At 33.7% G+C, this 23,150-nt stretch overlaps 4 protein-coding genes across 6 annotated transcripts in view; 2 read left to right on the top strand and 2 right to left on the bottom strand.

Annotated features, from left to right (window-relative positions):
• The first annotated feature begins 5,907 nt into the window (after positions 1–5,907).
• Positions 5,908–10,232, top strand: LOC21384811 (IQ domain-containing protein IQM3). Its single transcript, XM_010112296.2, has 9 exons — positions 5,908–6,505; positions 6,601–6,715; positions 7,046–7,111; positions 7,253–7,341; positions 8,090–8,177; positions 8,395–8,541; positions 8,708–8,800; positions 9,063–9,164; positions 9,478–10,232. Exons 1-9 carry the CDS (start codon positions 6,177–6,179, stop codon positions 9,982–9,984), a joined length of 1,536 nt encoding a protein of 511 aa, XP_010110598.1. The 5' UTR covers positions 5,908–6,176; the 3' UTR covers positions 9,985–10,232.
• Positions 10,233–10,593: 361 nt separating this feature from the next.
• On the bottom strand, positions 10,594–12,675 carry LOC21384810 (histidine-containing phosphotransfer protein 1). Its single transcript, XM_010112295.2, has 6 exons — positions 12,535–12,675; positions 12,045–12,175; positions 11,880–11,948; positions 11,541–11,612; positions 11,198–11,270; positions 10,594–10,855 (listed from the first exon to the last, which is right to left on the bottom strand). Exons 1-6 carry the CDS (start codon positions 12,601–12,603, stop codon positions 10,772–10,774), a joined length of 498 nt encoding a protein of 165 aa, XP_010110597.2. The 5' UTR covers positions 12,604–12,675; the 3' UTR covers positions 10,594–10,771.
• Positions 12,676–17,340: 4,665 nt separating this feature from the next.
• Positions 17,341–22,196, top strand: LOC21384809. 3 transcript variants are annotated; one of them, XM_010112294.2, is made up of 7 exons: positions 17,341–17,646; positions 19,167–19,364; positions 19,487–19,564; positions 20,112–20,177; positions 20,424–20,489; positions 20,567–21,900; positions 22,124–22,196. In XM_010112294.2, the coding sequence occupies exons 1-6, from the start codon at positions 17,395–17,397 to the stop codon at positions 21,434–21,436; spliced, it is 1,530 nt and encodes a 509-aa protein (XP_010110596.1). In that variant the 5' UTR covers positions 17,341–17,394; the 3' UTR covers positions 21,437–21,900; positions 22,124–22,196. The 3 variants fall into 3 exon arrangements, with proteins under 3 accessions (XP_010110596.1, XP_024030696.1, XP_024030697.1); XM_024174928.1 differs by having other exon boundaries at positions 19,164–19,364; XM_024174929.1 differs by lacking the exon at positions 22,124–22,196 and having other exon boundaries at positions 19,164–19,364; positions 20,567–21,905.
• The window catches only part of LOC21384808 (subtilisin-like protease SBT4.15), a 5,373-nt gene continuing 4,309 nt past the window's right edge, over positions 22,087–23,150 (bottom strand). The window contains exons 6-7 of the mRNA XM_010112293.2: positions 22,881–23,112; positions 22,087–22,693 (exon numbers count right to left, since the gene is read on the bottom strand). Coding sequence (XP_010110595.2) covers positions 22,140–22,693; positions 22,881–23,112 — 786 coding nt within the window. The 3' untranslated portion in view covers positions 22,087–22,139. The remainder of the gene's footprint in view (positions 22,694–22,880; positions 23,113–23,150) is intronic.

Raw genomic sequence — 23,150 nt, 5'->3', positions numbered from 1 at the left:
ATCCTTTAAGAAGACTAAGTCGATTTTTTTTTTTTTTTTTTTTTTTTTTTTTTTTTTTTTTTTTTTAAAGCTAATTGCATGGGGTATGAAATTTTTTATTTTGTTTTTAATATTGTATTTGAATTGTTTCTTACTAAATATTTTTCCTCTAACTTACCATTGAAAAATATTTTTCTCAAATACATCCCATACATCAATATTTTTGCAGTCTTTTAAAATTTATTATTTTCTCAAATACAACCATAAGAAATACTTTTTTCATTTTTCAATTTTTTAAATGCTTTTTACGACCATTCTTTCTAATTTTAAAAAATAAAAATTGCATTTAATTGCAATTTATTGATCCTTATTTTACATCTTTATGCTTCACCGTAAAGTGCTGAATATTTTCAGTTTGGACGCAATTTATAAAGAATTATTGAACATGTTTTAATCATAAAACCTTCTACACTAGTTAAATATAACTAGCACGGTGTGGCAACTATTTTATTTTATGTATTATTTTATTTTTTTAATTATAATAAATGTAAATATTCTTTTATTAACTCAGTAAAATTATTTATATTTTAAATTTAATAAATATTAAAATAACTTATATTTAATTCAAATAGAAAGTATTATTGTCGTGACTCATTAAAAAATTATTAGTTAAAATAATTTTATAGCCATTTTAATTAGAATTTAGTTAAAATTTAGAGATTTTTTTTAGAGATACCCTAATATATTAGTTGGTTTTTTTTTAGAAAAATATATAGTTATTACGTATATGACTTGTGTTGTTTAAAATAATAATGATAATAATAATAATAATAATTATTATTATTGTTATTATTTTTGCTATAAACTGCTACTAACGTTGTAGCGATATGGAAAAACTGGTCACATAGGGCGCGTGTTACTAGGACACACACTAATTCATGTTTGGTACGATGGAAAACACGGAAGAAGTAGGTGGAGTGATTATTTGATAGAAAATAATAATAATTTAGAGTTCGTTTGGTACCTAGATTCGTTCCCTGATTTGAATCATGATTCGTAATTCGCTATAATATTTTCTCTCATAAAAAATACACGTAAATAAAAAATAATTCTAATAACATGATTTGAATTCATGAACCAAACGCCACATAAGTAAAAAAGAAGAAAGCAGAGATAGAAAAATGGGATGGATAAAAATTATAGTGGGGGCTCATTAATTTTTATCTCTTTACATTAGGTGAAAAACTTAAATCTGCTCATTGATAATTAAAATAATTTTTTTCTCATTTTTAAATCTAAATTAATATTAAGTAATTGACAAAATAATCATTTAGCATTTTTTTTTCTCTTATTATACCAAACAACAGAAAATCAATTTTTTTTTCCTTCACATTTGCTTCCTTTCATGTGTTTTCTTTTTATTTTTTTTTCTTTCGCTCCTACGGAGTATAAATTAGAGGATTATTTTCATAATTACCCCTTGAATTATGTACTTTATTTTAAAGTGTCGTCTAATTTTTTAACACAGTTCAAAATACCTCTTGATATATTGAAAACAAATCAAAATGCCCCTTCTGTCAACTTCCGTCAATTATTTTGACGGAATAGCTGACGTGACATCTCATTAGCTATTAACTAAGTGTATTAAGACTCTAATTAATTCTCTAAGTAAAAGGAATATAAAAAATAAATGTTAAGAAAACACCCCATTTAATGTCAACCACGAATTTAAATTTTCATTCCTTAAAAACAATATGAGCCCTTCATCTAAAAATTTATTTGAAAAGAAAAATCCTGGAACACCATTCCCTACCGCCTCATCACACCCTCAATCCCTACTGGCCGCCCATCCTATCCTCATTGTCGTCGTACTTCGACCTCAGTACAAGCACGTTGGAAGACCGCTGCGAGCGTCAGAGTCTATCCGCCATTTGTGCGCTCTTGGATCCTCCCACGAGCCATCTATCATTGCAATAGTCCCTCCCCCAACTTTTTCTTCATTATCGGGAGCAACCAAGGCCTTGTTCCCAAGCCTCTCCGACAGACATTCCAGCGTCGAGCCGAACAACACGATTTCGTCCTCCCCTTCTTTTTTGAGCAATTTCCAAGCCTAATCTACCGGCCCTCCTCCCTTCGAGGAGATTCGCCGCTTACGGGGCTTATCAAAAGAGGTAGAAGGTCGAGTAGTCGTACGTTTCGGTGGAGAATGGAGGCTGTGCTAAGGGAGGACATGGGCGGCAGTAAAGGGGGCTGCTATTCCTAGAGTTTTCTTCATCTTAAGTCTTACCAAAATCAAGGACTGAGATTGGATTTGTTTAGATCAAGGGTTGAAATTAAATTAGGGTTTCTTTTTTTTTTGAAATAATTAAATTTATTTTTATAGATTTAATTAGAATCAGAATTAATTTTTATAGATTTAATTAGAATCAGAATTTTAATGCATTTTAGTAAGCTTTAATGGTATGCCACATCAGTTATTCCGTTAAAATAATAGACGGAAATTGATGAAGGAAAAAATTGATGAAGGGGGAATTTTGATTCGTTTTCAATATATCAGTGATATTTTGAATTGTTTTGAAAAATTAAAAGGTATTTTGAAACAAGATATAATTTGGTAGGTAATTATGAAAATAAACCTCAATTAGAACCTTCAAGAAAAAAAAACTATGGCACTCTTTGTGTTTTATCATTTTAACACGCACGTCGGCGCGTTAAATGATGCAGAGTTGCAGTTTTCTTTTTTTTTTTATATTTTTTTAAATGACGTTTGGTTTATGTATTCAAAATCATGATTCAGAACTATTTTTATTTTATGTGTATTTTTTGTGAGAAAAAATACTATAGAAAATCATAAATCATAATTTAGAATCAAAGATGAATATAAAAAATAACATCCCCTAAGTAAAACGTTATAGTTTCTTGCCTTTACTTTTTTTTCCCCCTCATTGGTTAAGCTTCTTTATTTCTTTTCCTAGTCACATTGGATAAGCTATTTATGTACAAGCGCTTTCATTTTCAAGCAGTGGCAGTGGTCTTGGTATTCCCTGCAAAAAAATAATAATTAAAGCAATAGTATAGTTGTCAGCACAACTTTTTGGAACAACGTAATAAAATTAGGTAAGTCCATAAAACTTTTTAAAAACAATTAGAGTGTATTTATTTACCTAATTTAACTCATGACTCAAATTATATTATTACAATAATTTTTTATATAAATTTAAATTTAATTTTTTTGTTATAATATATACTTTTTTATATATACAATTTAAATTATAACTTAAGTTGTATAAATTATTCAAGATAAATATATGATATTTTCTTTTTATGATTTTTTCCATAAAAATACATATTAATGCCACTCAATCTTCAATCCCTTGGTCACTTTCAAAATTTCAAAGTCTACTAATTAAACAACAAAAGACATGGTTTTTATTACAAAAAATGGACTAAATTTTTACACATGTTACCGCACAATATATTGGCTGAATAGTTTTTACAAAATTTTCAATTTAATTAATGCACATGGGAATGTTTTAACAAGTTAATTAGAGTTTCTCCATTAAAATATCTGGCACACATAAAATTTTGTTTCTTTTCCATGGTTTAGAAAGGGACTGCTGCGTCAAGCATCCATTGCTCCCCTTTTTTCCCCTTTTTTTTTTTTTTTTTTTTTTTTTTTTCATTCATTCATTCTTTTTAAAGAGTTTTTCTAGTTTGGCCAGAAAAATAAACTTCGATAAATCTCTATTTTTTAACTATTAAATTTATAAGAAATTATTTGTTATATAAATTTTTTTAATCTGATATAATTTTAATCAAATTTAACGGTTAAAAACTGATACTATCAATAAGGAGACAAACTAAAGAAAATTTCCTCTTTTTATTTCTATTTATTTTTATTTTTATTGCCAAAGGTATTGATAACCAAGAAGCTCAACCAGTGTATTTATGCTTTACATCATAATCCTAATAAAAAATAATTATTCTTGCCTTCCATGCCAGTCATGGTTCAGATTGATTTCGTTCGAGACCATTCTTCACAAAACTTATTGGAAAATTTTATGCCACGCTTATAGAAATTATTTGACAAGAATAAGAAGGGAGTTTCTCTCATAGGATCATAAAAATAAAATTATGGTAGTTTTAAAATTTTTCAGTCTTTTTTATCCGTTAAATTTATATCAAAAACCTTTATGCATATTTTTTCAATCTCATTTGATTTTAATCAGATTTAATGGTCAGAACTGGTCCTACTGGTAGAACGGCCTACCAAAAATAGTCCCAAATAAGAAAGGAAAGTGAATGAACTATCGGTAATTCTCTATTTTTAACCGTTATATTTGTATCAGAAACCATCTATTCTGTATACTTTTTTAATCTGACGTACTTTTGATCAGATCCAATGATAAAAAACTGATTCTACCAGTAAAAAAACTCTACTAGATAAAGTGTCGAAAAGAAAATAAGAAGATAAAAAAAAGAGAATTTCTCTAGTAAGACCTAAACAAATAAAATATCGATAATTATTTACTTTTTAGTCATCAGATTATATGTTATGTGTACTTTTTTAATATGATATTATTTTGATGAGATTCAATAATTAAAAATTAAAACTACCGGTAAATAGACCTACTAGAAAAAATGTACTTTATTAATAGGACTTTCTTGTTTTATAAAACTGTTAATTTTTAATCTTATATTGTTTGACGTGGTCCGATGGTTTATGATTGTACGCTCGCCGATGAAGGTCTTTTCATAATTTGCCATAAACATTTCCGAAATCAAAGTACACTGGTCCTGTTCTTTTCGTTGATTCGAGTTTAGAATTCGATTTTTGTTACAGTAAAAAGCTCTCAGAAACAGTTAAATCTAACTTTTTTTACTACAGTAAAAAGTTTTCACACAACATCACATCTCAATTCGAATTAAAAATTCGAATTAACAAACCGAACGAGCCCATAAAAATGACATTGTATGGAAGCCCATTCATTAAATGTCACCTACCAACTCTACACATTAATAATAATAATAGTAAGAGCCAAGAGGCAGCTGTACTATTTTCTAATGGTCTTTTACAGTTTACTTGCACCGGCCATTGAGGCACATTCCTCGCATATGTTAAAATTGGTCTCCCAAACATGCATATTGCATGGGATTTAAGGGGGGAAAAAAAAACTAACTAGAGTTGCACTCTCTTCTAAAGGTACCTTCCCATGAATTCAAAAGGTTGAATTTCTTCTTGTAGTCCCAACTACAAAGTCTAAAGTATTATAGTTTGGTCTCTAGACCACGATATCATCAAATTCAAACAAACATAATTCACATTTTTTCTCTTTTTGTTATTTTTTTTTTTACTCCAATCTGAGCTAACAATGAATTCACATTCCTTCATACTAGCAGAAGTCCGAATCAAGAAATTTTTCTAGGACAATTTTGAGCAAATTAAAATACCTATCAACTGTTATAGTTCTTAGATCTAAACCGTCGTATTTTCATCAAATTCTATTAAATCTAGAATGATCTCGATATTGATCTCCATTCCCATTATGCTCTTGCCATATAGTTTGTCATTTACACGAAGGAAGAATGTGAAAAGATTTTACTATATACAAGTGAGTAAACCAGCTAGCACCTTCTTGGTTGTTTCCCTATCCAAAATTCACATAAACTGAGTTTGGTCTTTGAATATGCTGAGAAGCCCTACCACCACGTGAATCACCCGGTCAATGTCTAGGTCTTTTGTTTGTTTCTCTCTATCTACTTTGAACAAAAGATTTTTTTTTTCATTCCTCCAAAGAGACAAAACATGAATTGGAATTCCACAAGCTTTTCTTTAAGAAAAGCCTTTTTCCAAAGAAAAAAAAAAAATTTATAAATACCGTTCCCTATCGCCCTCACCATTTAATCAATCAAGCAACGTCATTATCTCCTGCCAGCGCGTGTTCCGAACGCTCCGACACTCGCGCGTGGGATAACGAATTGTTAATTGTTAAATAAATAAATCGCCCCGATAATTTGACGGGTATTTTTCCCGGTTAAATACACCCCCAGAGAGCACAAACTTCGAACGACGAGAAGACGTTTGTTTCTCTCTCTAGAATTCACTATCCCTCCCTCTCTATCTGTCTGTCTCTCTCTCAGTGACTTTCCGAGTTTCGAGCAAACTTCACTGAGTCGTCTCTTTGACTCGGTCTCCAATGGAAGTAGTTCAAGCTCAGCGCCTCTCCACCTTCGACCTCCAGTCAAAGCCTCCATTCCCGTACCCCCTCGGCGATATGAGCATTTCCTCCTCCAACCTCCATTCTCTGGACTCGCGGAGCTCCGACGTCTCCGAATCGGAATCTCCGGCCTCCGGCGATAGGCAACTCCCCTCCTTCGACGTCGCCGGGAGCTTGACCGGCGATCACACGCCAGCGAAGGAGACGATCGAGTCGAGCGCCGCCGCGGTGAAGCTGCAAAAGGCTTATAGAGGTTATCGCACGCGGCGGAGGTTGGCCGACTCTGCCATCGTCGCCGAAGAGCTCTGGTAAGTTCGCCGAAATCTCCGATGACGTAGAAACTATGTCGTATCGTGTTGAGATTCCGCGAAAATTGACTGGAAAATGTGGTGTTTCTATGAAGGTGGCAAGCTCTGGACTTCGCGAGGCTGAATCACAGTACGATTTCGTTCTTCAATTTCTCGAAACCGGAAACCGCGACTTCACGGTGGAATCGTATTAGCTTGAATGCTTCAAAGGTCTGATTCTCTCTCTCTCTTCCTTTATTTTATTATTTTATTTATTTTTCTTTTTGGATTTTAATATCTTTGAACTGTGTAGCTTTAGGGGATAGAATAGAACAACTTGCGGCTGATTTCGTTGTCGTTTGGTTAATTTATCCGGAAAACGACGGCGTTACTTTTACAGCCGGTTTGTTTTAGATGATTCTATGATTATGAAATATAATTTATGATTTTTTACAGTATTTTTTTTTAAAAAAATATAAGAATGATTCTGAATACACAATGATTACATTAATTTTTGAAGCGAGTTGATAATATTCTGAAAATTTGGACATTTTTGACCAGGTCGGAAAGGGTTTGTCCAAAGACGCCAAAGCACAAAAATTGGCTTTTCAGCATTGGATTGAAGCTGTAGGGACTTTTTTATTTTTATTTTTTTTTAAATTATCTTATTTAATGTTGCTGATTTTTCTTTTTTGTTTAAGTTTTAATCATACAGTCCTATTTTGTGGTTTTAAATTTGTATTTACTTTCAACGTATATGAAATGTAGATTGATCCAAGACATCGGTACGGTCATAGCTTGCACAAGTACTATGAAGAGTGGTGTAAAGCTGATGCCGGGCAGCCATTTTTTTACTGGTAAGAAATATAAAGGGCTCGTTCATTTGTATTTTTTGAGGTAGAGTAATTTGAGTTCAGCTCTTAATTTGAGTTAAGATGTATTTGAGGTCTCGTTCGTTTCGTTAATTCGAGTTGAGATGTGATTGTATGTGAGAGCTTTTTACTGTAACAAAAAAGTTAGATGTGATTGTTTGTGAGAGCTTTTTACTGTAATAAAACTCGAAATTTGAGTTTGTAGTTGGATGTGCACTCTGAGAGTTTTGAGTTATGATTTGAATTGAAAATCTATTTAAGTTTGTATTTAGGTGGGTTAAAACTTGAATTTGTATTTGGATAGTATTTTAATAAAAATTTAATGGTGATGCAAAATTTTAATAGAGTATATGGATGAGGTTTTATTCATCTCTTCATTGTGAACGCATAGAAAAAAAATCATCTCAATTGGAATTAAAATGAAAATATTATGCCGTTTTTAAGAATAGAAAAAATAATGTTCATTAACTTGAGTTTGAGTTTAGAAACTTGAGTTGAAGGGGGAACTTGAACTCAGATTTTAATTCCAAACTCAAGTTCAAACTCAAATTTTACAAAATAACATGAACTTGAATCAAATTGTAACTTGAGTTTAAATTTTTTTTGAGTTAATTTCTTAAATTGCAAGTGATTTTTTTCCGTATTTTATTGCTTTGAAATCTATTATGGTCAGAAGTGGTTTTGTAAGAAGTGAAATTTACCTTTAAAACCGTTTTGTTATTTTGCCCTGTAGGTTGGATTTAGGAGATGGGAAAGAGCTCGATCTCAAAGAGTGTCCAAGATCAAAGCTTAAACAGCAATGCATCAAGTATCTTGGGCCTGTAAGTGCTTCCCTGAATCAGATTTATCCTCGTTCTTAGTTGAAACCTAGGGTCCGTTCTTTTCATAGGCTCGAACCGAAATTATCTTTCTGTGAGAAAACATTATCTTGTGAGAGAAAACACTATAGTAAAAAGGTTAGAATTGTGGTTCTTTTACGAATACCCTGTTGTTGATATATTGACATATTCTTCTCTTGACTTTTCTTGGTGAAATTAGAAAGAGAGGGAACATTATGAATACCTCCTTGAAGATGGGAAAATCATTCACAAACAAACTAGAGATCTTCTTGATACAAAAAAAAGATCACAAGGAGCAAAGTGGATATTTGTAATGAGCACTTTCAAGAAACTATATGCTGGAGAGGTTAGATTTCTACAAATAGAAAGCCTTTTTACTTTTTTTGTTCTTTGGAAATATTCTTGGTTATTTAGTTGTCCTATGTCATTATTAACAAACCAAAAAAAAAAAAAAAAAAAAAAGTTGTCCTATGTCATTCTTTGACTCTGATGCCATGTCTATTACATTTCAGAAAAAGAAAGGAACTTTTCATCATTCAAGCTTCTTGGCTGGTGGAGCTACATTAGCTGCTGGGAGACTAGAGGCCGAAAATGGAACTTTGAAGGTTTTTTACAATACAATACAATCCAAGTTGGTGGAGACAAATGAAAGAAACTGTTGGTCTAGAACTTGCAAAGTGCCACAATAAAAGTTTCCATGTGGCATTTTCATGTTCATAAGTGGCTCAATTGCCTTTTTTAGAATTCTCGACTTTTTTCGATCTTCCACCATAGTAGACATGCATTCAGGCACAACATGTTAGTGCTATATCACATTTTCTTTGTGCTGATTATAGTGTCTAATCCACCATTGCTTTGACTTTCCAGTCCATCTCGGCGTATAGTGGCCATTATCGGCCTTCAGATGACCGTCTTGACAGCTTCCTATCTTTTCTCAAGGAAAATGGAGTGAAACTTAATGAAGTGGAGGTAATACATTTTGCTCTTGCCTGACCTTAGTGTTCCAAATGTGTGGTTCTGAAAAGCTTGATGGTCTTAAATCAACTAGAAAACTGTGGATGGTGGAAAGCAATGTAGGAAAAAGTTGATTGGTAAAACGTAGGAACATTTTGTCTCTCTGTGTGTGTATGTGCGTGTGTGCAAGTCATAAATTATTCCTTGAATACGTAGTGAGATTTGCTGTTTAAGTTCAGGTTACACTTGCAGTCAAAAAGAATTTCCAAGTCCAGCTTGCTTTGTTGTTATGGTCTGCCTGACATGATTTTTGCCATCCCGTCTTCAGATACGCAAGGCAAACGAGGATTATGATTCCTATGATGACAGCAAGTTTAATCGAGCTGCGACTTCGCTTAAAAGTCTAGCAAACTCTGGACCTCCTGAACTTAAAACTCATGTGGAACAGCAGAAGACCTCATCCTCCGAAACTACTGAACTTCCCCAGACCGGAACTAAGACCAATTATAAGAGGACTTTGTCTGGTGGTCTTCAGAGTCCTAGAGCTGAAGTTCCCAAGAACAAAATACTGGAAAGAATCAATTCCAAGAAGGCGGCAAAATCATATCAGTTAGGAAATCAGCTCTCCCTCAAGTGGTCAACTGGAGCTGGCCCGAGAATCGGTTGTGTTGCAGACTACCCTGTAGAAGTGAGAATGCAGGCGCTCGAATTCGTTAACCTGTCTCCGAGAACTCCCCCAACACCATTGTCCTTCCGGCGGCTAGCTGGCCTCGCCTCACCCACATCTCATTCCACACCAGATCCGAACAATGGAGATGGAACTTCTGCTGATTGAGCTTCATGCGTCGTGGTCAATTTTGTTGCATCTTAGATAATGAATGCTTGAATGAATGTAAATATCTCGGTTGTCCCTTTATGTCACCTCAACTATTTAAGGATGGTTATAGCGTTATCTTGTTTACATCTTATCATTATCATGTTTCATAATCTCTGCTCGTTCTAGTGGGTCCACTCACATTTCAATGTAGAACCCCAAATATTGGTCCATTGCTATGAGATTCATCATCTACTTATTGTAGGAAACCACTTTTTCCATGTTTTTAGCTGACCATTGGCATGCAGATTATTCTCTACCGTTGGACGATGAAAATAAATAATCTGAGACATTGAAATTTTTTTGGCTCTATTTATCTATAATATATATATATATATATATATTTTAACGGTAAGATAATTTCTTTCAATTATTTATTAGTCGAGATTTGACCATGGTACATTTTTACTTTTCACACGTTAACTAATAGATCATAAAACGACATTTAACCCGTACGAGCTAGGAAATCTCAGAGGCCAAAGTCCAAAAAGGGCCAAATGTTGGTTGGACTTTGGACTTAAAAATGTATATTGAATTAAGATATGACATACTTTAAAGAATATGGTCCATTTGCAAACATTGTCTACTTCTGAAGCTTAGCAATCGGCATTTGAAAAACAGAAAAGCTCTTTACCGAAAAAGGGTTAACTCAATCTGGGAAACCTACAAAGTAACCCACCAAGCAACGAAAAATAATAATAATAATAATAAAACAGATGAAGTAAATGAATGATGAATAATCCATCCTTCACCTCCGTTGCGTTGACATAGCACCATACCTACCAACCTGACGTCGTTGGTTGGTTTCCATGGTAAAGATTGTGTTCTGCAGCTGCACCTCAAAATGTCAACAAATGGAATATACATATATGCATATATATATATATATATATATATACATATATATATATATATATATATGCGCGCGCGCATTATAGCGTTGTCTACTTCTGTGTAAAAATATAAAAGAAAGAAGCATAACATGACATTTATTTAACGTAACATTATGTTATATAAGATTCAACAACTAAATTCTTTTGGTGTTACACCTTTTCAACGTACATTAAATATATGTCATGTTATGTTTCTAATGTCCATATGTTTGTGTAACGAAGAAAGAGTACGAAGCTAAAAAAGAGAAAGGACAAAGTACAATATAAATTATGCACTATACCTGTACAATGGCATGCAATTTTACTTCTAATCTACAGTATTCACGACTGATTTTGTTTAAGGCCTGCAAGCACCTGTCAAAAAAATGCTTATCAATGTTAGAACAGAAACCATATTGAAGTTTTTGCATATAGTAATACCAAAAAAAAAAAAAAAAAAATTTACTTTATGAAATTTGAGACCTTTTCTTTTCAAATCTTTTTTCCGTACATTATCAATGCCTAATGTCTACGACTTTTTTTTTTTTTGATAAATAGATTGTATTGGTTTTTCTGAACAACATTTAATATGTTAATTAGTGTGGAAACATGAATAATTAGAGAGTGAAAAATGTTAATTCTCACATTTCCTTGTTTTTGGCATCAGAAGCTTGTTGAAGATCAATACAAGCGAGTTTCACATTTCGTGCACCAATACTACAAGGCCAAACAATTCGAAGAAAATTAAACAAATCCAATACCAAGATACTGAAAATTTTTGTTAAATTAAATATATATATATATATATATATATTTTGTTGTTGTCTACAACCCTTGAAAATTTTTGTTAAATTAAATTAAAATATTTTTTTGTTGTTGTCTACAACCCTTGAACCTTTGACCTGATGACACACTCAACCACCATGGCACAAAGAGGGTTGTAAATTAAAATATTGTACCCCCTAGAAAAGGCGCCATAATCACCTTGAGCTACTTCCTTTTATTTGATGAACATAAGGATCCATCTCAGAGAAATCAATGACTTCTTGAGACCTAACACAAAACAGAACAAACACATTATCACAAAATGGAAAAAGCCATAAATAGGAAAAGAAAAAAAGATTAATTTTATATGAAGTACGAAATTACATGCAATTATTCAAATGGTTAATGATCTTTTGGGCGTCATTGATGAACAAAGTCACAACTTCAGCAACAAAATTGGGGTTGCTTTCATCTTGTAAAGCTTGAAGCTGTGTAAACTGGCTATCCAAAATACCCTGTAGAATAGAATATTAACTTAAAAACATCACAAACCCAAAATATTGTGTGTGTGTATATATATATATATATATATATATAATGTATAAAAACACCATTCAAACACTATGCCAAACCAAAGTTTCTTTTTTTTTTCTCCATTTGAGTACTTTGTCTTACTTTTTGTCTAAGGAAAGGCAAATTTAGAAAAGAAGAAAAGTAGATAGAGGAAACTGGTGGTTTTCATTTCAAAATCAATCTGAACAAATAATTAAAAAAATCTGGTAGAGAAGCCCAAGATTTGTATATTAAAACAAGATATCAAAGACCAAAAAGAAAAGAAAAGAAAAGGCAAAGAAAAACCATATTAAAATGTTACCTCCTCAAGCATGGAATGAACTAGGGTTTTGAGCTCTGCCTTAACCGCAGACAACTCCATGTTAGTCATAACTATTGGAGAAATCAAACCCTAATATGTTACAGAAGCACACGGGCATGGAGCAAGAGAAAAATAAAGAGAAAGAGGAGACTTTCTCGGACTTGAAAAGATGGCCACTTTATTATTAGTTTATTTCTTCTACTCTTTTGGGAACCACTTTTGGTATGTCAAAGTCAAATAGTTAATTAAAAAAAAGTTGTTTTTTTTTTTATTCCCCATAAAGATTCGCTGCACAAATTGTAGCGTGACATATATAGGATAAAAGATATTGAGTTTGGCGATCACTTATATTTAGGGTTAATTGCATAAATGGTACTAAAGTCTACCTTCAATTTTATTTTAATCTCTGACTTTTTAAAGATCACACAATTAATTTCTGAGCTTTTATTTTATTTCAGTTTTAGTCTTTTTGTTAACTATGTATTAAAATTTGATGGAATATATGTATATTAAAGACTAAAATTGAAAATAGCTAAGATTTTGAGACTATATGTGGAAATTAACTTTTATTTTTTTGAATTGTTTTTGTCTTTAAATTTTATATGTTTTTAATTTTAGTCAATAATTTTTACATATTCAGTCAAATATCTAATACCAAGCTAACAAAAGGACTGAAACTTAAACAAAGTAAAATTTTAAGGACTAACTATGAGACATTTTAAAAGTCAAGGACTAAAATGAGATTAAAAGTAAAGCTTAGGAACTATTTGTGAGATTGACCTTATATTTATTTTTTTAGGCCACATCTATTTTCCTTTGTAGAATAAAAGAATTCTTATTTAATACATATTTTTTTTGTGTCTCAATCAATACTTAACCAATCACATAATGTAATGTAATTTAGTGAATTCAAACGAAAAAACTAGTTAAAATTCGTTAGAAAAATTTTAAAAAATTTTAAACGATATGGTATAATGTGGTTTATTAAATGCTAATACGGATACTAAATTGGATAAGGAATTTGATTCCTAAGTTCTATACTTGAGTTTGAAAAAAAGTGCGACTCGTGAAAAACTGTTTTTGAACCACAGAATTGTGTTGAACCTCATATCTTTTATCAGGTTCTATCAGTTTACATATATATTTTTTTTATTTTAATGTGATTTTAATTGCATCTTAAATTTAGAAACATGCATTATGTGTATGAGCATCCTCTCATAAAAAGTGTCTTAGAATATTCTCAAATTTTTTTTTTAGTTATTATTTTCTTTTGAAATGAGCTAATTCTGAGATTTAGACTCAAATAGAATAAAAACAAAAATAAACAAAAAAAAAAAAGTATCATTCTCACTATTTCTTTTTTTGGTTGAATAATCATTCTCACGAGCTGCAAACACCATTGTTAATCTCACCGCCAAAATTGGCATTGCCACAATTTTGTACTAATCAAACTTTAAAACACTTTGCATGGGCTTTCAATTCTTTTTTTTTTTTTTTTTTTTTTTGTGCCCTCACAAAAGGGGCATTAGCAAATTGTTATAGTTTTACAAGCTAGTACTGCTGGCACATGATGCCCTTGTTCCCTATTCAACCTACAAAAATGTTTCACAATGTTTGAATTTTGCCAAAGCAAAAGCATGTGATTCAACAGTGTTTATAAGCAGCAGCTAGACAAACATGTCTCTGACCACTTGAGCTTCATGAGACAAGCACATTTCACGTTTGTTGAAATTCCATTCATTTATCGTACGGAGAACTTATACAAAGGTTTTCTAAAATTCCAATATTCCAAAACTTACTAATTGTTATAATTAAGTTACCAAAGTGTTTATATATTTTAATGGTGCCTTTCAAAGACATATCATAAAGTAGTGTTTGTTACTAATTAATTATCTAAGTAGTGTTTGTCACATTAATCCATATCATAATGAAAGAACAAATTTAAGTATGATCAAATTAAATTTGAAAAATCCTAAATGTATGCTACTAGTAGTACATTTATATCAGTTTTTTTATTTTTATTTTTTAGGAAAAGTCAAAAAATTGAAATTATTTGAAGATAAGTCTAAGTGGACCGCACTAGAAACATTAGTCTCCATGAATAAGAAGACTCGGACATTAAACTTAAGGGAAAATGAGACAAATACTCTAAGCCGTATTCTTAATTAATATCCTTTTTAACCAAATAATTATATTAGTCATTTTAAAGGTAAGTTTAATAATTTTCTCTAAACGAAAACGAGCTAGAGAATGGGTTACTTAGTTGACAACAATTAGGGCCAAAAATACAAGAGCAATACAACTCAGTACGCAAAATTATAAATATCAGAAATTTATTTCAAAATCTACATTATTGCTAACAAATTCTTTTATACCTAACTTAGATATCTTGATTCTTAGTGGTTTGGTAGGAGAGTTAAAAGTGAAAGGAAAAAGAGGAGTGAATGTTTCAAATCCTTGAAATAACTCTTAACTTTAATCCCTCCCAATATGGAAGGATTAGAATAACCAAACACAGTAAGAAAAATAACATCCCCTTTCTTTTGAATTTTCTTACCTAGATTACATACTTTGCTTTCCTTGTTATTTTCTTTCCCGGTTACCAAACACAACTTAAGAGCGCCTAGTTTGGGATTGATGCAACTATCCTTATAACTATTATAGAAAAATTTTAAAGAGTTGAAAATCTGCTATCAGTAGAAGAAGAAGAATAACTTACCATAAGAAGTTCTACAGAAAATGTTATCCTAAGTAATTGGACTCGTCTATCAAATAATTGTGATAATTAGAATTAGGACCAGACCAATATTAGCTTTTATACTTTCGCCTATCATACCTTGGAATTCTTATCAACAACATCATGACAAATAATGGAAACAAATCAAATTCAAGATTTTACGTGGCATTAAATGACTTCTGATCTTTTCTTTTGGGAAAAAAAAGAAAAAACCTCTCTCTTAGCAGTTGGGCCTTGAACAGAAAACTCTTACTATCAATGTTAGGGAGAAAGAGGGAAATAGGTCAAGACTTGAGATGAATTAAAATTAATAGGTCAATAGTTTACATAAGTTAATAAATAGGCCAATTTACTGTTTTCGTTCATAATTTGTCTGGTTATAAACCATAACTTGATAAGTTATTGTCCATAATTCACGGTTTTGTCCATAACTTGTCTGACTATGAACTATAACTTGACAAGTTTGTCCATAACTTATCTGGTTATGAATCATAATTTGACAAGTTATAGCATATTAATTTTTATAACTAAAAGTTAACCTATGTACTTTCTTAAGCTTTTCATATTAGCATATTTTCTACTATTTCCGTAAATGTTATATTCTCTCAAACTAATACGACTGTGCAAACCAAATTACCCTTGGATACTGGCGTTATTTGATCAGAGACGGTAAAGTATTACAGTAGGATACTAGGTGTCATCGATGCACTATTGCTCGTTAGAGTTTTTAATACTACGATTACACCAGTGTCATCACTCCTCTATCCACTCCATCACCTTAAAAATCTCGTAGTCTATTAATAGTACCTGACTCAATTCTATTTAAGATATGAACTAAATTTTTACCATGTAATCACACACTTAATTTAACGTCACACAACACATTAATCGGACATGAGTTCTAAAATTGGGCTATGAAGTATTAAACCATGAATGTATATTATGAGAGGAGAATAAAGGAGTTTCTCTTGTAGGATCTCAGAAAAATTAAATTATCAGTAGTTTTATTTTTTTCAGTCTTTTTTAGCTGTCAAGTTATCTATTTTGCTTACTTTTTAATTTTATTTGATTTTAATCAGATTTAATAATTAAAAAATTGATTCTACTGATAAGATAACGTAGCAGAGATAGTCTCAGAGAATAAAAAAAGTTATTTTTTCCATTGCACCAATTCATAATCTTTTAAGAATGTATGTTTAAGTCATGTTCATTTCACCGATTTGAGTTTAAAATTTAAATTTTATTACAATAAAAAATTTTAAAAAATAATAATATTTAATTTTTTTATTACATTCAAAATTTTTCATATAAATTCATATTTTAATTTAAATTAAAAATTTAAATTAATGAATTAAACGGTTAATATTCTAAATAGTGGACACAATGGAAATGGGTAAAAGTTGATTGATTGATTGATTGGAGAGTCAAACTCAAACAAACCATTCGGATGGGACCAACCAGTACTCACACCCAACCCACTCTACAACCCACTTTTCAGCAAACTCACCGTCGGATTTAAAAAAAAAAAAAAAAGGGTAATAAAACTAAACAAAGTGCATTATCAATAATACACAATTTCAGAGTCAGACAATCAAACTATTGGTGAATTTCATAAAACTCAGCATTATTATATTAAAAAATGGCAAAAAGAAATAAATAAAAAATTAAAAAGGAAAATAACTAATTATAAGTCTCTGGTTATCCAACTTCCACGTACATCGAGGAGGACACCCAAAAAAGCCGGTAAAAATCCCAACTGAAATCACAGAACGCCACGTGGAGCGCAGCCAAACGATCCACCGGTTTCCTGCTCTGAAGCCCACACTTCTACAGGTCCGATACGTGGGAAATTCGGCACGTGCGGAACTGCCTACGTGGCCTGGCACCCGAAACGTGTCGTTCGCAGATACACCGGCCGGTACTTCGCAAAGATGTCGTTCCATGAGCTGGCGCGACAAGTGGCGCTGCCAAACTCCCTCTGTGCTTTCCCCCCTCTCTCTTTCTCTCTCCTAAACCTGTTAAGACACACACACTCTCTCTCTCTCTCTCTCTCTAGCTTTCTTCTTCACTTTGCGAAGACAATTTTGCTCTCTTCTCTTCTTCTTCTTCTCAATCACTTTACTATGGTAACGGGAAGGTGTTCGGGTTCGAGCGGTTCGGGATGTTCTGCTTCTGCTTCGGCTCATTCGGCGGCGGCGGATCGGATGGTGGAGGAGATTGAGGCGGCGGAGGCGCTCGCGGACTTGGCGCATTACGCGATGCGCGAGGGTTCCGCAGCTGATTCTGGAGGGGATTGGACTCGCCGGAGGAAACGAGTCAAGAGCCAGTCTACGCCTCCGGCCGAATCGGTGACTCTCTGCTCGGATCTTCCTCAGGTTGGTTTAGCTTTCTTCTTCATGTTTTTTTTTTTGGTTCTTGTGAAGTTAAGGAATAGTTTGTACTAGCTCTTTCTTTCAAAAGAAGAAGTGAAAGGAAATAATCATGCTAATTTAGGAGTTTAAAGGTGGAAACTTATATATATATATATATATATATATATATAGAAAAAAAGTGGAAAATTTAGCGTGAATTTCTGTACTTTTATCAAAATTTTCTATGACTATAATGATTGAAGTCCATCTCTTTATTTAACTGGTTTTTTTATATATTAGCGGAGTAAATTGGGACATTTTAAGTTTAAAGCAGACTCAGCAGAGACAAAAGTTGAAAATTCAGTTACCAAAACTGAAAAACTGATCTTCACTTCCCTGTTATTCGGTTATCTATTTTGAGATTGTAAATATTGGCGTGTCTATTAGTCAGATCATGCAAGAAATTGATAACGACATTATTAGATACAATGTACGTACCTCACAAAGCGGTCGAGTTAAGTTTGACCAACAAACTAGCAAGTGGGTTTTCATGATCAAATTCAAATTTACAATATTTTTATTATCCTTTTCTGAAGTGATTTGCAATATTAGTGTTGAGAAAAGTACATGTGTATTATCTCACATGGAAAATAGACGAGGATATGAAGTAATTTATATATATGGATGGACCTTAAATCTAATAGATTAATCTTTTAGGTCAAGTTGTGTTTTTAAAATGTGTTAAGTCAGTTTTACATCTGGTTATCTCCCAAATAAATGGTATAAGAGCCGATAGTTCGTATGAGTCAAGTGATCAAACTCGGTTACAAACAACGTTACTCGGTTGCAGTTCTATGTTGCCTCCTGTGGAGAATTGGTGTTTCCGCAGTTGGCACCGGTTGTAGGTGTCGATAGTGGAACATTTGGTGTACTCGCATGGTTTCGTCTTTGTTTTCATGCTCGAGTTTGGCTCCCATTTGGAGTGTGATGCTTAGATATGCCGGTTACTAAAATTTTAGTTTGAGGGGGAGCTCGGTGAACACACACATGAGGGAGAGATTGTTGAGAAAAGTACATGTGTGTGTTGTGTGTGTTGTTCTACATGGAAAGTGGATGAGGATATGACGTGATTTATATACATAAAAAGACCTTAGACTTCATAGGTTAACATTTTGGGTCAAGTTGGACTTTTAAAGTATGTTGGGTTAGTTTCACATGTGGTGTCTCCTCTTGGTTACCATACACTTTTGGCAAGTTTGATAATAAGTATTGCATCAGAAATGGCTTTGATAAGAGAAGTATTGAAACTTATCTTCTTGAGTGTACATTTTTTTCTCCTTGATAAGACACAATTATGGACTTTTCTCCTTGCCATTTTTTTCAATTAACTATTTAAGTTCCTGTTCTGGTTTTTCTGTTAATGACCCGACTGAATCTAATTAACTTGTCCTCTAGTATCTGATCTGAATATGCATTTTTCATGTCTCTATCACCATGTAAAACTACTGTATGCAGGAGTTGAAAAGTATTTTTGTTTATAGCAGGATAGAATAAAAAGTCCTGAGCAATCCGCAGAGGCGTGCAGGAATGTGATTGCCGAGCCATCGAAGGCTCATGATCGGAGCGAAAAGAATTTGAAGGTTAAGAAGGAAACTGAATTACCTAAACCAAGTCTTATAGGCTCTACAGAACCAGGCTACTCGTTGCTTGGTATTGGCAAGTCAAGACGCAGTTTGACTGAGGTACTAAACTTTACGAACCTTTTTCTCTACAAATTTGTTGTATAGTTGCTTTTCACTTATATTTTTAAACCCACAAACTGTAGTTGCCTGTGTTGTTAAACTCTTTTTTCCTTCCTTAACAGGCCGAAAAGGAAGCACGGAGAATACGTCGAATTTTAGCTAACAGAGAATCTGCTCGTCAAACAATTCGCCGAAGGCAGGTATGTATATGCTGTAGTTGCGTGGTTTCAGCTCAACGTACTCAATGTGGGGGGATGACTGTGACATGTCGTGTTAAAATCTTCCTCTCTAGTATCTAAAGATGTTTTCTTCTGAGAGATATATATGCACACGACGCTAAAATTTCTGTATTGCAAAGTCAATCACATCGGTAACATGAAGTTGACTAGGCGTTTTTACTTAAATTGTTCTCACTGGTAGTTGAAAGCTATTGGGTACGTGCATCAACAAGTAACGCATTTCCAGCTTATATGATGAAAGAATCCCTGTCCTATGAATTATTTTCCCCACCATTTCTGTGACAAATATTTAAGCTAACACGGTTCACATTGCTACGTCAGGATTATTGAAGCAACTACGTGTATGAGTCTCAAACATTTTAATACTGAACTTGCCGCAATTCCTTGTTACAAAGGGATATTGTATTCATGATGTCTATGCACTTAATTTTTCCCTTTATCCCTCACATTTTCTTTAAAATGCGCGTCATTGCTCTTATTCGGATTGCTTCATGGTTGTAATTTACAGGCTCTTTGTGAAGAGTTAATAAAAAAAGCTGCTGATTTAGCATCGGAGAATGAAAGTTTAAAGACGGTAGGCAATAATTTGCAATCTCCTCCTCTAAAGCTCCTCTTCCATCTTTTTCCCTCTTTTTGACACACATACATGTACACAACAATGTCAAGCATGGTTTGGAAGCGGTGTCACAAATTCATTTGTTCACATTCTACTATCTATGACAATGAATGGTTATTTTCCTTTCTCTAGCTTAAATTATTTAATTTATTAAACATCACGGAATCAACACTATTCATGTTTTGTGGCATTTCTATGGAGAAGGAAATGGAAATGGCGTTGAAAGAGTACCGGATGTTGGAAACCACAAATAAACAGTTAAAAGATCGGGTAAGCAACGTTTATGATTGTAAACTTGCTTAATCTTGAAGTGATTTCGTCATGCTTGATACATTCCAATTTTGCAGATGGCTAAGGTGGTAAAGGCTGATGTGGAGGAAATTCTGGGCAGTCAATGCGTTCAGATAACTCCAACTGCAGCTTCACCTTTGTTTTTGTATAACCATCCGCCATTTACACCACTTTTTTGGTCTCCGGTCGCGCAATCTCCAAATTCTGTCCAAACATCTCATATAGCCCAAAATGCAATTGTTATGCCATCAAACATTCCTTTGCCAGCCGAGGGAAGGCATGACTCTTGTGAACAAGAGAATCTCAGGAATACTAATGGACCGGAAACTCCTCTTTATATTTTTCCCTGTCCTTGGTTTTTTCCTCACCTTGATCCCGGGACTCTACTCCAATCTCAGTCTTCAATTTTTCAGAAAAATAAACAAGATGAGACTTCTACTAATAACCAACAGAGTCCTACATCCTCAAGAACCCCGCCCCACTGGGAGAACCAGCACTCCCATATGCATACCAAGGTGAAAACAGAACCTTCTGGTTCATTGGAGGCCAGAACTAATAATGATCTCAATGAACACCTGGCAGAGGTTGCTCAAGATGGAGGAGATCAACAAACAGGATCTCACCTTAAAGGAAGTTTTTCCAAAGAAGCGCTTGTTACTCCCCTGCTGATAAAACCCGTGGTGATTCCATCCACCATAAAGCATGAGAGTGGACCTCAATTAGATTCCACTCACCATATCAAGACATCTGCAGAAGTTTGTCATGCAACACCAGCTATGGCTTTGCTGGAAAAGTTCCGTGAACCAATCATCTACTCTTGTAAAAAATCAGCAGAGGTGGTTGCTGCGGCCGAGGCAAGAAAGAGGAGGAAAGAACTCACAAAGCTAAAAAACCTTCACGGTCGTCAATGTCGGATGCACTGTTGAGCTTTGAGACAAATAGTTGTGTCTTGTGTTTATTCTGTGCTTTCATCGTAAGAGCTTCGTTAATAGGGTAGATAAAATAACAGAGGGGTGAAAACTTGTGACTTTGTGTACATGATCTTCGAGGCTTCCTCATTTTCTCATATATGCTTCTTTAGGCAACCAGAAATTCTGATAGCTCAGCTGTTTTTTGTGGGGTAGCTTTCCATGAAGAAAGCATCGGGAATTTTATAGCAAATACTCTGAGAATGTTATAATTAATAAGTAGCTTCCCCTGAAAATTTTTGCGGCAAATGATATCTTGGTCACAGACCAATTCTCTAAATGTTGGCTGTGAGTTGGAAAGAGGCAACAAAAGAAGAGTTTTGAGTAAGAAATATAATCTCAACATGTTTTTCTTTCTGACATGTAAATGCTTCTGCAGGAAGTGGGATATACTCGGTAAAGGTTGAGCTCTTCAAGTTTATGTAAGCCCCCCTTTTTTTTTTCTTTTTTTTTTTTCACATCGAAGATGATTATCACTTTTGGCTTCATTCTTTTTACCTGAACCCCATTCACTAAATCTTGATTTTTACAAAAATGGAAAACATTCTAAAGTAGTCATCATTGGTTAGTAATGTTATGTAGGAAACTCATGCATACAGGAAAAAACTTATGGTTCTTTAACACTGTTTAAAATCATTCCTACAGACAAGCAGAGATCAGATTAGAACATAAGTCCACCCTTATACACAAGTATATAGCTCTTAACACTATGATCATGAGAATCTTTCCACTTAAGTAAAGCAGATAGGATGCTCGTCTCGTTCGCCATTGATCCGCCCTTCACTGTAACCTTGAAAGAGTGCTTCTGCTGCTGGTGACTGAACTGCAAAGAGCTCGGATAAACTTTTACGGAAAGACCCTCTGGTGAGACCACATTCGCCTTGTACACCGAACTCTGGTATCCGACATGAGTCACTGTCCGGTGGAAGACTGCCGAGATGGTTGAGTTGGGATTTTTGAGCTGGAGATGCATGGTGGGGTAGTTGAGGCCATCTGCGCCTTGCGCTGGTTTAAAGTCGGAGCACCTGTATCTCTTCTTTCCCCCGACGAGGAGGGAAATGTTGGTGCTGTTGTAGCCTTCTTTGCACAAGAAGCGGATATAGGAGCTCAAGGACAAATCATAGACGAGGCCAGGATTAAGTGCCTTTGTTGGGTCTATTTGTCCTGCTCCGGAGCCTAGCTCAGCCGTCTCGTCCTTGATCTTCATCGGTATGGCTAAATCAATGGTTGCCCAAATAAGGATTACAATTTTGTTCAAGTTACATCTGAGTCAAAAATGACTTAAAAAGGATTCTGAATTAAGGGATACAAAAAAAATACTCTATTAGCAGCAATATGATTTCAAGCATATTCTTGGTAGATTTATACATCGTTTGCTTCTAACGTGCTTTAATATTCAAACCTGTGGTCATGAGGGCAGACTTGATAGCAGCAGGAGACCAGTCGGGGTGGAAGGACTTGACGTAGGCTGCGGCCGCGGCTACATGTGGGCACGCCATGGATGTTCCTGATATTATGTTGAAGACAGCTCTTCGTTTATCCATTGGATAACCAGTTATGGTCGTCTGCTTTGAGTAAGCAGCTAAGATGTCTATTCCTGGGGCAGCAATATCAGGCTGATAGACCATAGAAAACTAATTAGTAACCAGAGAGAGAAGTAAGAGAGGGAAAG

The sequence above is a fragment of the Morus notabilis genome, unplaced genomic scaffold, assembly GCF_000414095.1.
Source record: "Morus notabilis unplaced genomic scaffold, ASM41409v2 Scaffold4160, whole genome shotgun sequence".
In the NCBI taxonomy this organism is placed as follows: domain Eukaryota; kingdom Viridiplantae; phylum Streptophyta; class Magnoliopsida; order Rosales; family Moraceae; genus Morus; species Morus notabilis.
Note: the sequence above shows the minus strand (reverse complement) of the source record. Positions and strands in the feature narration are given on the sequence as shown.

Excerpts from the sequence above, each read along its gene's own strand:
- LOC21384811 (XM_010112296.2), top strand. The coding sequence starts at position 6,177 with ATGGAAGTAGTTCAAGCTCAGCGCCTCTCCACCTTCGACCTCCAGTCA. Across the intron at positions 7,112-7,252 it reads TTCAGCATTGGATTGAAGCT|ATTGATCCAAGACATCGGTA; the intron begins GTAGGGACTTTT and ends TATGAAATGTAG. Across the intron at positions 7,342-8,089 it reads GGGCAGCCATTTTTTTACTG|GTTGGATTTAGGAGATGGGA; the intron begins GTAAGAAATATA and ends TTTGCCCTGTAG.
- LOC21384810 (XM_010112295.2), bottom strand. The coding sequence starts at position 12,603 with ATGACTAACATGGAGTTGTCTGCGGTTAAGGCAGAGCTCAAAACCCTA. Across the intron at positions 12,176-12,534 it reads TTCATTCCATGCTTGAGGAG|GGTATTTTGGATAGCCAGTT; the intron begins GTAACATTTTAA and ends TCTATTCTACAG. Across the intron at positions 11,271-11,540 it reads GATGCCAAAAACAAGGAAAT|GTGCTTGCAGGCCTTAAACA; the intron begins GTGAGAATTAAC and ends TTTTTTTGACAG.
- LOC21384809 (XM_024174928.1), top strand. The coding sequence starts at position 17,395 with ATGGTAACGGGAAGGTGTTCGGGTTCGAGCGGTTCGGGATGTTCTGCT. Across the intron at positions 19,365-19,486 it reads CAAGACGCAGTTTGACTGAG|GCCGAAAAGGAAGCACGGAG; the intron begins GTACTAAACTTT and ends CTTCCTTAACAG. Across the intron at positions 19,565-20,111 it reads AAACAATTCGCCGAAGGCAG|GCTCTTTGTGAAGAGTTAAT; the intron begins GTATGTATATGC and ends TGTAATTTACAG.